The 11,067-nt window shown below is 34.8% G+C and overlaps 1 protein-coding gene across 1 annotated transcript in view; it reads right to left on the reverse strand.

The window, feature by feature from the left end:
• Positions 1 to 5,124: 5,124 nt before the first annotated feature.
• Positions 5,125 to 11,067, reverse strand: part of LOC106881605 (DNA damage-regulated autophagy modulator protein 2) — a 36,978-nt gene continuing 31,035 nt past the window's right edge. Inside the window, exons 4-7 of the mRNA XM_052976839.1 lie at positions 10,152 to 10,246; positions 9,409 to 9,586; positions 7,328 to 7,398; positions 5,125 to 5,622 (exon numbers count right to left, since the gene is read on the reverse strand). Coding sequence (XP_052832799.1) covers positions 5,419 to 5,622; positions 7,328 to 7,398; positions 9,409 to 9,586; positions 10,152 to 10,246 — 548 coding nt within the window. The 3' untranslated portion in view covers positions 5,125 to 5,418. The remainder of the gene's footprint in view (positions 5,623 to 7,327; positions 7,399 to 9,408; positions 9,587 to 10,151; positions 10,247 to 11,067) is intronic.

The raw sequence follows: 11,067 nt of genomic DNA on the forward strand, positions 1-11,067 counted from the left end.
ACCAATACCTGCAAGTAAGTTCTGCTCGTTGTGGATCCTAACATGTCTTTTAAGACCCCCATTGGATTTGCAAACCCTCTGGCACACACCACATTCAAACGTGTGCACAGACATATAATCAGAATATATACACACGTGTGTGTATATGTTTGAGTGTCTGTGTTTGTCCCCCCAACATCGCTTGACAACCGATGGTGGTGTGTTTACGTCCCCCGTAACTTAGAGGTTCGGCAAAAGAGACCGATAGAATAAGTACTAGGCTTCCAAAGAATAAGTCCTGGGGTCGATTTGCTTGACTAAAGGCGGTGCTCCAGCATGGCCACAGTTAAATATTCGATGCATACTAACATTACGCATACAGCAGAGCAGGTTTGCTTTATTTCTCTTCAATCTTTGCAAATCTTGTCAAAGGTTTTTCTTAGATCAATAAATATATTTGCATTACATTTATAAATATGTGTTGCAAGACACCTGATGTGAAACCCTGTGTTTAGTACCTATGTCACATTACCATGTAGCATCACATGTTGTACACAAGCAACACACAGCTGCTCATTGCTCAAAGATCCTTGCCAGTAGAAGTAATTTGTTATGTTCCATATGCATGACATGTCTCTACCAGTGCTGACTTTGTTCTAGTACATAACAACTGATTATCCTTATTTTTTCTCTTAGTTCATCTTACCAAAACATTCATGTACACTAACATTACACATATAGCAGAGCAGGGGCCTTGTTTGCCTTAGAAATGTGAGGGGGAAAAAATCAACATTTGTTGATTCCTAAAGGAGCATGTTAGTATTGCTTATGGTGCCTTTCCCAGATCCTATCACACAAATAAAATTTTACGCTAATTAAATTTTATATATTCAAATGAAGTTCAGATCTAAAAAAAAAGCTTAGAAAGGATTTATTATATCAAATAAACAAAAAATAAAACATAGACGTTTGAATAAAAAGTATAAAGTCAATTTATTGTCTTTTAGAACTTTCCAAATGTATTGTATTTTGCATCATTGCTGTCAATAAATAATTTAGCTACTTCTTCACAACTAATCTTTTTTAAAACATCTCTATGAACAGGGCATTTTAGAATATGATTCAACCTTTGCTGAGTCATGGTTAATTGCAGAGATCTTTTAGCTCCACAAGAACTGGTTGGAAACACTAAAAGTAGCCTGAGCTCAACATCTGGAAACATGCAATGGACTTCTGGTTGCATTTCACCAAATATTTTATGATGATTTCTAGAAAAAAGTATTTTGTTCCTTAACGAAAATTCATCAAGCTCTGGACACTGCATGATCACTTCAGCACAAAAATTTCCATTGAGTAAAATATTGCTCAGTTTTTCATAATTTGCTAAATCCTTTGAAAAAAAAAAAACTTTCAAATTTGCTATTGCAGTATCCACTACCTGCATATACTGCAATCTGTAATGATCCAAAACAGTGCAGTGTCGATATTCTAACGCATTTCCTTCCTGGTATCTTTAAGCAACTTTTCGTTGCTTGGGTAGCTCCAAAGGAGAAATACCAAGTTGATAAATAATCTTTCCTGCTGTATTGAACAGCTCCTGAAATTTTTCTTCCCTGCGTAGATTTTTGTAGCTCCTCCTGCACCAGTTTGACACTAAGCAACATGCCACCTAGATTGATGGTGGTACTTTGAAAAGATTTGTTCAATCCTTCGAGGAGTTGAAGTAATGGAACTACAATACACTGAGCTATAATATGCAGCGCACGTAATGGGCCAGAGGCTGAATCTTCTTTATTTGTGCTGACAACCAGGACGTTTAACTGCCATATTAGCTGCACCATCATATTTCTGGCATCGAAGACCAGCTTTTCAACCTTAACAAACACCAACACTGGCCTGTGTGTGTATTTGTATGTATATATGTAAAGTATACACCCACACCTTTCATTACCACTGCTTCTTTTTCTTGTAGTTCCTCTTGAAGTTGTTCTTGTAACTGTTGTCATAGTTGACGTTCCTATTTTCCTTTTCTTCGATTTCTTTTGTTTTCTTTTATCTTCCTTAGGAATTTGTTGACAAGCATCTTTCATTTACTTTCTTCCTTTCTTTTAAATTTATTTAAACTACACTTTTGTATTTTTTTCATCTGGCTTGTGGGCTGCTTAAACTCATGGGCCTCAGGGCACTGTTGCGGCTGACCCGGCCTCTCAGTGGGCATGTATATATATATATATATATATATATATATATATATATATATATGAGAGTGTATGTGTGTTTGCAAATGGATTTTTCCCGATTAAACTATCTTTGAAAAAACTCTTTTGCAAAAAGAGAATATTTATTAAGATTTACCTACAACAAATCTCTAAAATTGCGATGTCTGTTTTATATCATATCAATTCTTAAAATGTCCTAAATGTAAATTAATCCCCAGTAAAAGTAGTAATAATAACATACATACATATATAGTGTGTGAGCAGAAAATGGTCACTTGAAAAAGGTGATGTTCACATTCTGGCAACTATGTTTTCAGAGCATTCTCCTCCTCAGCTGATTCAGTTGTCCAGGTAACAGAAGCTATCAACCATTTCTATAGAACCTTCCAAGCAATGAAAGGAATTAATTTTACAGCAGGTAATTACTCTTGTACATATTCCACATAAAAATTTTTTCATTCATCGTCAACTTGTCTGTGATCTCAGGACACTTCTTGTGCACCAATAGCTCACATTGTGTACACTGTATGGAGTAAACTCTTTTTTCTGCATAACAATCATAGCCATTTCCTTGATGGCATCAAGGTCTTGTCTTCTTTCTTACTTTGGTCTTTGCCAAGAGGACCCCAAGTCCTCTCAGCTCTAGAGTTTTGCTTCTATAACTGGAAGTTTTCCTCTAAATCTTTCACAGACTCTGCTAGAAGGACCACGTCATCAGCATATAGGAGATTTTGTGGACAGCCAGCTGTAAATTCCTCAGTAATAGCTTGGGAAACTATTATAAAAAAGAGGGGTTTGAGAAATGACCCTTAGTGAATACCTAGCTCTGCATGCTAACTTCTTCATTAAACTCATTACTAACACTCACTTTGCTAATTGCATCCCTAGATATGGCTTGCACCACACTCATAAACCATTCATTTACACCTAGTTTTCTTAAAGACTACCAAATCATAGATCATGGTACCTTGTCAACGATTTTTCTTAGATCAATAAATATATTTACATTACACTTATGAATTTATGTTGCAAGGTTCCTGATGTGAAACCATGTGTTGAAACATGTTGTTATATTTTGGGATGGTCATTTTTTTTTTCTTTTTGCCAAATAAACACACTCACACTATATATTTGTTCTTCACTCGTTTATTACTGTTCTTATTTTATCTTATGTCTATTGTCCAGAAATCTTTCATCATACATCTGATACAGACACAAACACATGCACAGATAAGGATACACATCATAGAAGGACAGGATGAACTAAATGGAGCAGGAGGGTACACGGGGACAGAAAAGGTCGCTGAAGAGGTCACAGATGTATGATGAAAGATTTCTGGACAATGGACATATGATAAAATAAGAACAGTAATAAATGAGTGAAGAACGAATATACAGTGCGTGTGTTTATTTGGCAAAAAGAAAAAAAGTGACCATCTTGAAATATAACAATATATTTGCATTTATCTTTCTGTATATTTAGCTTCCATTAAAATTAATTAACGATCAATTATTTTAATCTAATTTTCCCGTGGTAACTATGTTGGTATATAATAATTGTTTTGAAGCTTTATATATGAAAGAATACTAAAAAGAACATTATGTATTGTATGTGCAAGACCACACAAAGAACATTGTGTGTTGTGACACATTTTCCAGTGACATAGTTGGCACTGGAGTAGCTGTTCACAACATAAAGGAACAGTGTGCCTATTGTGTCATCAAAGCATAGTCTTCTTATTGTGTCATCAAAGCATAGTCTTCTTATTGTGTTTTCAAATTGTAATTCTCCAGGTTTTGTGGGTGGTATATAATTAATACACTTTTCATGTTCCACTGGTGCTAATTTTCTTACCAAAAGTCTAGTCTTTTGGTTTTCTTTCCAGTCTGAACATTCATTCTTGAATATTTCCTCAAATTGACTATAATAAGTGGCAAACGTGACACCTTCATCCAAATTATATCTAAATTCTTCGATGGAACTTGCCAACAAATTTGGTGTAAATGCATTTGTAGCATTTTTTTGTTTCCTTGAGGAGAACCTGTAGAACCTTATGTTGCTGTTTTTGCATCTCTATCACAGCTGATAGTAATTCTTCCATGATAAACAAGATGAATTTTTTGTTCTCATAAACAAAAAATATACAATTTACAATAATTCGAATGAGTCTCAAACACTTCTCATTACCAACTGTTATATTGCCAGTGATGATATATGGTGTGTGTGTGTGTAACACTATATCACAGTACCAAATATAACTGTATAACAACAAGCCATGTAACAAGAGTTGGTTATCTTATAACCATTTGCACAATAACAATCCAATACTTCCATGCAGAATCAATAAAGAGACTAATGCTTTCACAGTTCGACTTCAACTGTCTGCTGGTTCATCAATTTATAAGACTTGTCCAGTCCACTGACAGTCATGCGCAGGGGTGTCAGTTCACTCCACAACAACTTTATGGATGCTACCACCAGTTTCTTTGAACTCCTGAGTTTACCATACATTCTTTGAGATCTTGCTTCAGCTTCAAAACATCGACATTCAGAAATAACACAAATGGCCATAAAGATATTCAAGTATTGTTAAGTTATGATTCGAGAAAAAAGAAATAAAAGAAAATTTTAGCAAAACGAGGCAAAATGTTGTTCTTTAAAAATATCCATTCCCTTCATGTCAAACATTAATGGTAAGGAAATTCCTCCAGCTTCTGTTATTCTTTATATAGCTCATTCAGTTATTCGAACCTGTTAGTCCTGAAAACCCATGAAGGTTATGGTAACTTACCTCTCACAAAGAAATGTCACCTAGTTTCATAATATTGGTTATTTTAACATTTAACACAAGATTCTAAAATAAAGAATTATTAACAAAAAAAAAAAAAAGACAATAATATTAAATACAGAAAATGCACCAGCATATAAAATTTAAGATTTATATAAAAATATTTTAATTATGTTATGTATACATACATATGACATTATATTACATATTATTTTCATTCATAAATCTTTGAGCATATTAAATACTTGTTTTAAATTTTAAATTATAAAAAATAAAGCTACATCCATAAAATTCATAATCCTTAAAAAAATAATATTTAAAAGAAGTTGATTTTTTTCCATTAACAATAAGTCACTTCTGTAATGTTCTTTTCGAATACGTGATGTAATATTTCGATCAAATATTTTGTATGGGAAATTATGTAATAGATATTAAAAACAGTTTTGATTTGAACTTGAAAGTGAGTCATCATTTGCAATGATGCTTGGTGACTGATCAAGGTGTGTAACAGACATAACGCCAACAACGTTGATCTTGATTTTTTGAAAGTCATTAATAAATGTCAGGAAATATGCAAGGAATGAAACACAAAGTAGCCACTCACTGCTGGTACTCACAATATGGAAAGAGAATCCCTGAAAGTAGACAGAACAAAACAATTATAAATCAAATACTATTCTTATTTCTTTATTGCCCACAAGGGGCTAAACATAGAGGGGACAAACAAGGACAGACAAAGGGATTAAGTCGATTATATCGACCCCAGTGCATAACTGGTACTTAATTTATTGACCCCGAAAGGATGAAAGGCAAAGTCGACCTCGGCGGAATTTGAACTCAGAATGTAGCGGCAGACGAAATACCGCTAAGCATTTTGCCCGGCGTGCTAACGATTCTGCCAGCTCGCCGCCTTAATCATGAATAGTATTTGATTATAAATCAATTACTATTCATGATTTTAATCCACTTTTAGCTCACTTTGCAACTATGTGCTTTCAAGTCCAGTTCCACACATCTTCTACTATAGCCCCAGGCCAACCAATTTCTTGTGATGTGACTTGAAAGGTGGAAACTGTGCTTATGTATGTGTGTGTCTTTGTGCTTGTGTTTTCTCCCACACCACTGCTTGACAAGCAGTGTTGGTTTGTTTGTTTATAGGCCCACAATACGGCTGTTTGGCGAAAGAAACCAACGGACTAAGTAACAGACTTGGAAAATAAGTACTGGGGTTGATTTCTTCAGCTAAATCCTTCAAAGCTAAACCCCCAAAATGTTAAAATATTTTGTGTATTGTAAAAGAATAACCAATTTATGGCAGATGAATTTTAACAACAAAATCTTACATGGACCCCAGTTGAGAACAACTGCTCTAAAAGTGATTCTGGTCAGAAGTGTATACTCTCTTTTATGCCTGAGATAAATATAGAGTCCTTGTTTGTTTGGCGATTATGCAAAAAAAAAAAGGAGAAAAAAAAAGTGTGAAAGGTTATAACATTTTTCAGAAGAGAAAGAAGAGTTGCCTCCTATGGAGCTGTGGCTGAAGGGTATCAACTGCGCATGTGTACAAGTTTTCTTGTTCCTAATTTCCTTCCTTTCATGAGGATTGCAACAAAATATTTCACATTTTGCATTCAGCAAAGCACTCAGGTCACGTGAATTTTTTTAGAATGATTCTTCTCTCAGTCAAGCAAAGCTTTCAATGCATGCTTCCATTATGATATTGCTTGGAAGATCCTGAAGCCATATGGTTCAGAAGCAAGCTTCTTAACCACATATGTCTATAGTTTGAGATAATAGAATGAAACCCAAACCAACAAGGTTGTTAGCCACGTAGCCTTGCCTAATATGCAAATATATTTTAAAGAAATAAAATCGGTAGGAAAATATACAGGATTAAATTCCAAATTTGCATGAAGTGTCAAGGGAGACAATAAATGATGATTTTGAAACCAAAAATATTACTATTTCACTGGAAAACTAAGTTCAAAATGCAGAAATTTTCAACATAGCCTTGGGTTGATAAATACTTTGTGAAGAAACCTGTAACACACATGTATGAGTGCATGTATGTACGTGTGTATTTATGTATGTGCATGTGTATGTATGTATAGATGTCTATATGGAATTATGTTTTGTAAGTTTTGTCCTTTTGTGTTTTATAATGCAGCAGTTCAACAATAAAGATTGATAAAATAGATACCAGACTGGAATAAATATTGTGGGCTGATTTGATCAAACCGTTGAGGCTCTGATACAGTCATGACTATAATGCAATGACTGAAACCAGTGAAAAATTTGTAAAAAATATCAATTAATCTAAGCTGTTTCATTTATACTTACTTTATCCTCTGGGCGCCAAGCTAATGGGTTACCTTTATATTCTTTGCCAGCTAAGCCAGCTGCAAGGAATGCTGGAAGAGGAAGTTAAGGCTTGTTACAATATTCCTGTAGGGTGGTCAGCATTTGGTTACTGAACAAGTTCAATGAACTCCAGTTTTATAAGAGAGAAAATAAAACTTCAAGGAAAGAGAAATGATACACAAGGTATTCGAGACTTGGTTATTAAAATTACTATTTATAACCTGTTCAAAAAGCTAGATGGTAAAGGCTTTTGGTACTGATAAACATATTTAAACTGTCCATTATATGCAATAGAAGCAGTTTTTAACTAAAACAGCCATCTGTATAAAGTAGTTGTATACTGTCAACTTAACGTGACAGTCCCAATAAGGGAATCATACTACTGCTATTTAGCCCTAGGAAGCTGGACCGCTTCCTGTCGGCCTTGACACATTTCCTGTGTCCTAATGTTTACAAGGGGGAGACAAGCACCTCCACCCAGCTGTCTCCCCCCGGCCTTGTAAACATAAGGACGCAGGAAATGTGTCAAGGCTGACAGGAAGCGGTGCAGCTTCCTAGGGCTAAATAGCAGTAGTATGATCCCCTTATTGGGACTGTCACGTTAAGTTGACAGTATACAACTACTTTATCGTAACACTGCTGCTTAAGTTTCTCTGTGAGATTTAGAAATGGATCATTTCTAATTTTTGTAGCCATCTGTATGTTATATTTAGTGTAAAAACATCATTGAAAGGCAAGTTACTGTGGTATTTGTCAAGAAATAGCATCTCTTATGGACATGCTGCTTTTAAAAACACAATATACATATATGAGGGAGACAAACAGAGCATGTCCATAAGAGATGTTATCTTTGGATGAACATCAAAGTAAATTGCCATTCAACAATGTATTCACATCCAGTATGATTAAAGATGGCTATTTAAACTGTTATTTATTCAATGATTTACTATGCTCCACTTCTATCATAAGAGAAAAGGTTAAATTAACAAATGGCTTCAGTTGCTAAATTTCTAGATTCATTAAGTATTGAGTTAGTTCAGACTTAAATATCAACATCATTACCATTCGTCTTTTATGTTTTTTCCTAGGTCATCCAATCATTTCTTGCTTAGATTTATTGAAAAGATACCAAACCAAGAAGTTGTCACAGATTATCCGATCCATCAGAGAAGATCTGATTCTACCAGTGAAATGTATTCTTTTTAATGTTGGGAGGGTTGTCACTACATATTTCATGATAAATATACATCCTGGGTCTGATGGTAAGGATTTTACACAGATGGTTGTCATTACTATTGTTTTAAGGTTGTAAAGCTGGTTAAGTTGTGCATTGTAATTGGTACCTGATGAAAGCAGAATTACAACTATTATCATGATGGATATTTACCCTCATCTTGTTTGTTGTTAACACAATGTTTCGGCTGATATACTCTCCAGCCTTCATCAGGTGTCTTGGGGAAATTTTGAACCTGGGTTCTCATTCCTAAAGTATTTTTCAATGTTGTTGTTGTTATTACTATTATTATTATTATTATTATTATCATCATCATTATTATTATTGCGGTCACTGCCTGGAATCGAACTTGGACTCTTGGGGTTAGTAGCTCGTGCTCTTAACCACTATGCCATATGCCCATAGGCATATTTTCCTATCCTTCCTTAATACCGGTCCCCCAAGACATCTGGAAGATATATCAGCCCCAAAGCTGGAGGATATATCAGCTGAAATGTTGTGTTAACAACAAACAAGATGAGGACAAATATCTGTCAAATGTACATAACGTACATAATTCCTCATCTCTTAAATATAGAACCGTACAACTATGATACTTTATATCTGTTCATAAAACATTTTAAAACCTAAAAAAGCCTGCCACTAACATATAAAAGCATAAAATAGGTGTTAAATGTTCATATATGTTACTGTTTTTCATAAATGTATCAATGTTTTCTGAGATTGTTTTGTTAAAAAATAGATTTTTGCAGCAAATTCTAAACAAATAGAAATCGATGCATTAACATCCACCCATGTCACCTAATCAATAATTTAAAAAGGATACTCATAATGAAAAAAAATACAGAGAAAATAGATAACACCGATCTAATTATAATAATTTTCTTTCCATTGTACATGGGGTACATCATATAAGACATTATTGTCTGGAAAATTTCATAAACTGAACCAATTCCAAATACCATAAAAGCTCCAATAATGTGCACAACAAGAACATTGGATTCCTGAAAGTATAAGTAACATCATGTTATTTAATTTATTTACTGAAAGTTGGTTTTTTTTGTGTGTTTTGTGTTTTTTTTTTTTTTTTAAATATTTTGCAAGATGAAAAAATATTTTTGAAACACTAAAATATTCCAGAACTTTCTGGGAGATAAAGTAACAAGAGCAAATTTGTTTTGTTGTTGTTTTTTTGTTTTTCACTAAATGAATTTTCTAGAAAAATGTTTGTGGAATTTATTTTTCATTTGCAATTTTACAGGAATGCCTGTTTGGTTAAGAAGCTTGCTTCTCAACCATTTATTTGGTCTTGAATTCAGTCCTACTTCCAAACTACACGGTTCCAAATTAGTTCCACAGTGTAGTACCTTGGGCATGTGTCCTCTACTACAGTATCAGGCTGACAAAAACCTTGTGAGTGGATTTAGTAGATGGAAACTAACAGAAGCCCATCATATATATATATCCTTTATATGTGTGTGTATGTTTGTGTCTATTATCACTATCATAAGCAGTGTCTTTCATTTTCAATATTCAGTGAAAACATGCCTAACTATGGGGAAATATTACCTTGCTTGGAAACAGATACAGGAAAGGATTTTGGTTGGAAAAAATCTGTTGCAATAAACTCATCTGGCCCAAGCAAGCATAGAAAAGTGGACGTTAAAATTATGATAATGAGGATGCTGAAAAATGAAAGAGTCAAGACTTTAGATATGACAGATATAGAGTAACAGTTAATGGTAGACACACACATCATTAGAAGTCTGTGAATAGTTCAAATTATATTTGGTAGCTGGGATTAATATTTTCTGTTACCAAGGTAACCTAATGCTGCTGTTTAGTCCCATGTCAACACAGGTTGCTCAGCAGGGGTGGTTATGGCATTTCAGCATATGCCATAAGATGGTAAGGTGTGGTTGAGGAAATTTGGTTTCTATTTCTAACAGATCAAGTGATTGTATAGAATCACTCTTGATAGCATGAAAAGATATTTTTTTAGGAGATAAATGCAACAACATTGTTGGCACTCCGTCGCTTATGATGTCGAGGGTTCCGGTTGATCCGATCAACGGATCAGCTTGCTTGTGAAATTAACGTGCAAGTGGCTGAGCACTCCACAGACACGTGTACCCTTAACGTAGTTCTCGGGGATATTCAGCGTGACACAGTGTGACAAGGCTTGCCCTTTGAAATACAGGTACAACAGAAACAGGAAGAAAGAGTGAGAGAAAGTTGTGGTAAAAAAGTACAGCAGGATTCACCACCATCCCCTGCCGGAGCCTCGTGGAGCTTTAGGTGTTTTCACTCAATAAACACTCACAATGCCCCGTCTGGGAATCGAAACCGCGATCCTATGACCGCGAGTCCGTTGCCCTAACCACTGGGCCATTGCGCCTCCACAAATGCAACAACATTGTTGGCACTCCGTCGCTTATGATGTCGAGGGTTCCGGTTGATCCGATCAACGGATCAGCTTGCTTGT

Source organism: Octopus bimaculoides, chromosome 25, assembly GCF_001194135.2.
Source record: "Octopus bimaculoides isolate UCB-OBI-ISO-001 chromosome 25, ASM119413v2, whole genome shotgun sequence".
In the NCBI taxonomy this organism is placed as follows: domain Eukaryota; kingdom Metazoa; phylum Mollusca; class Cephalopoda; order Octopoda; family Octopodidae; genus Octopus; species Octopus bimaculoides.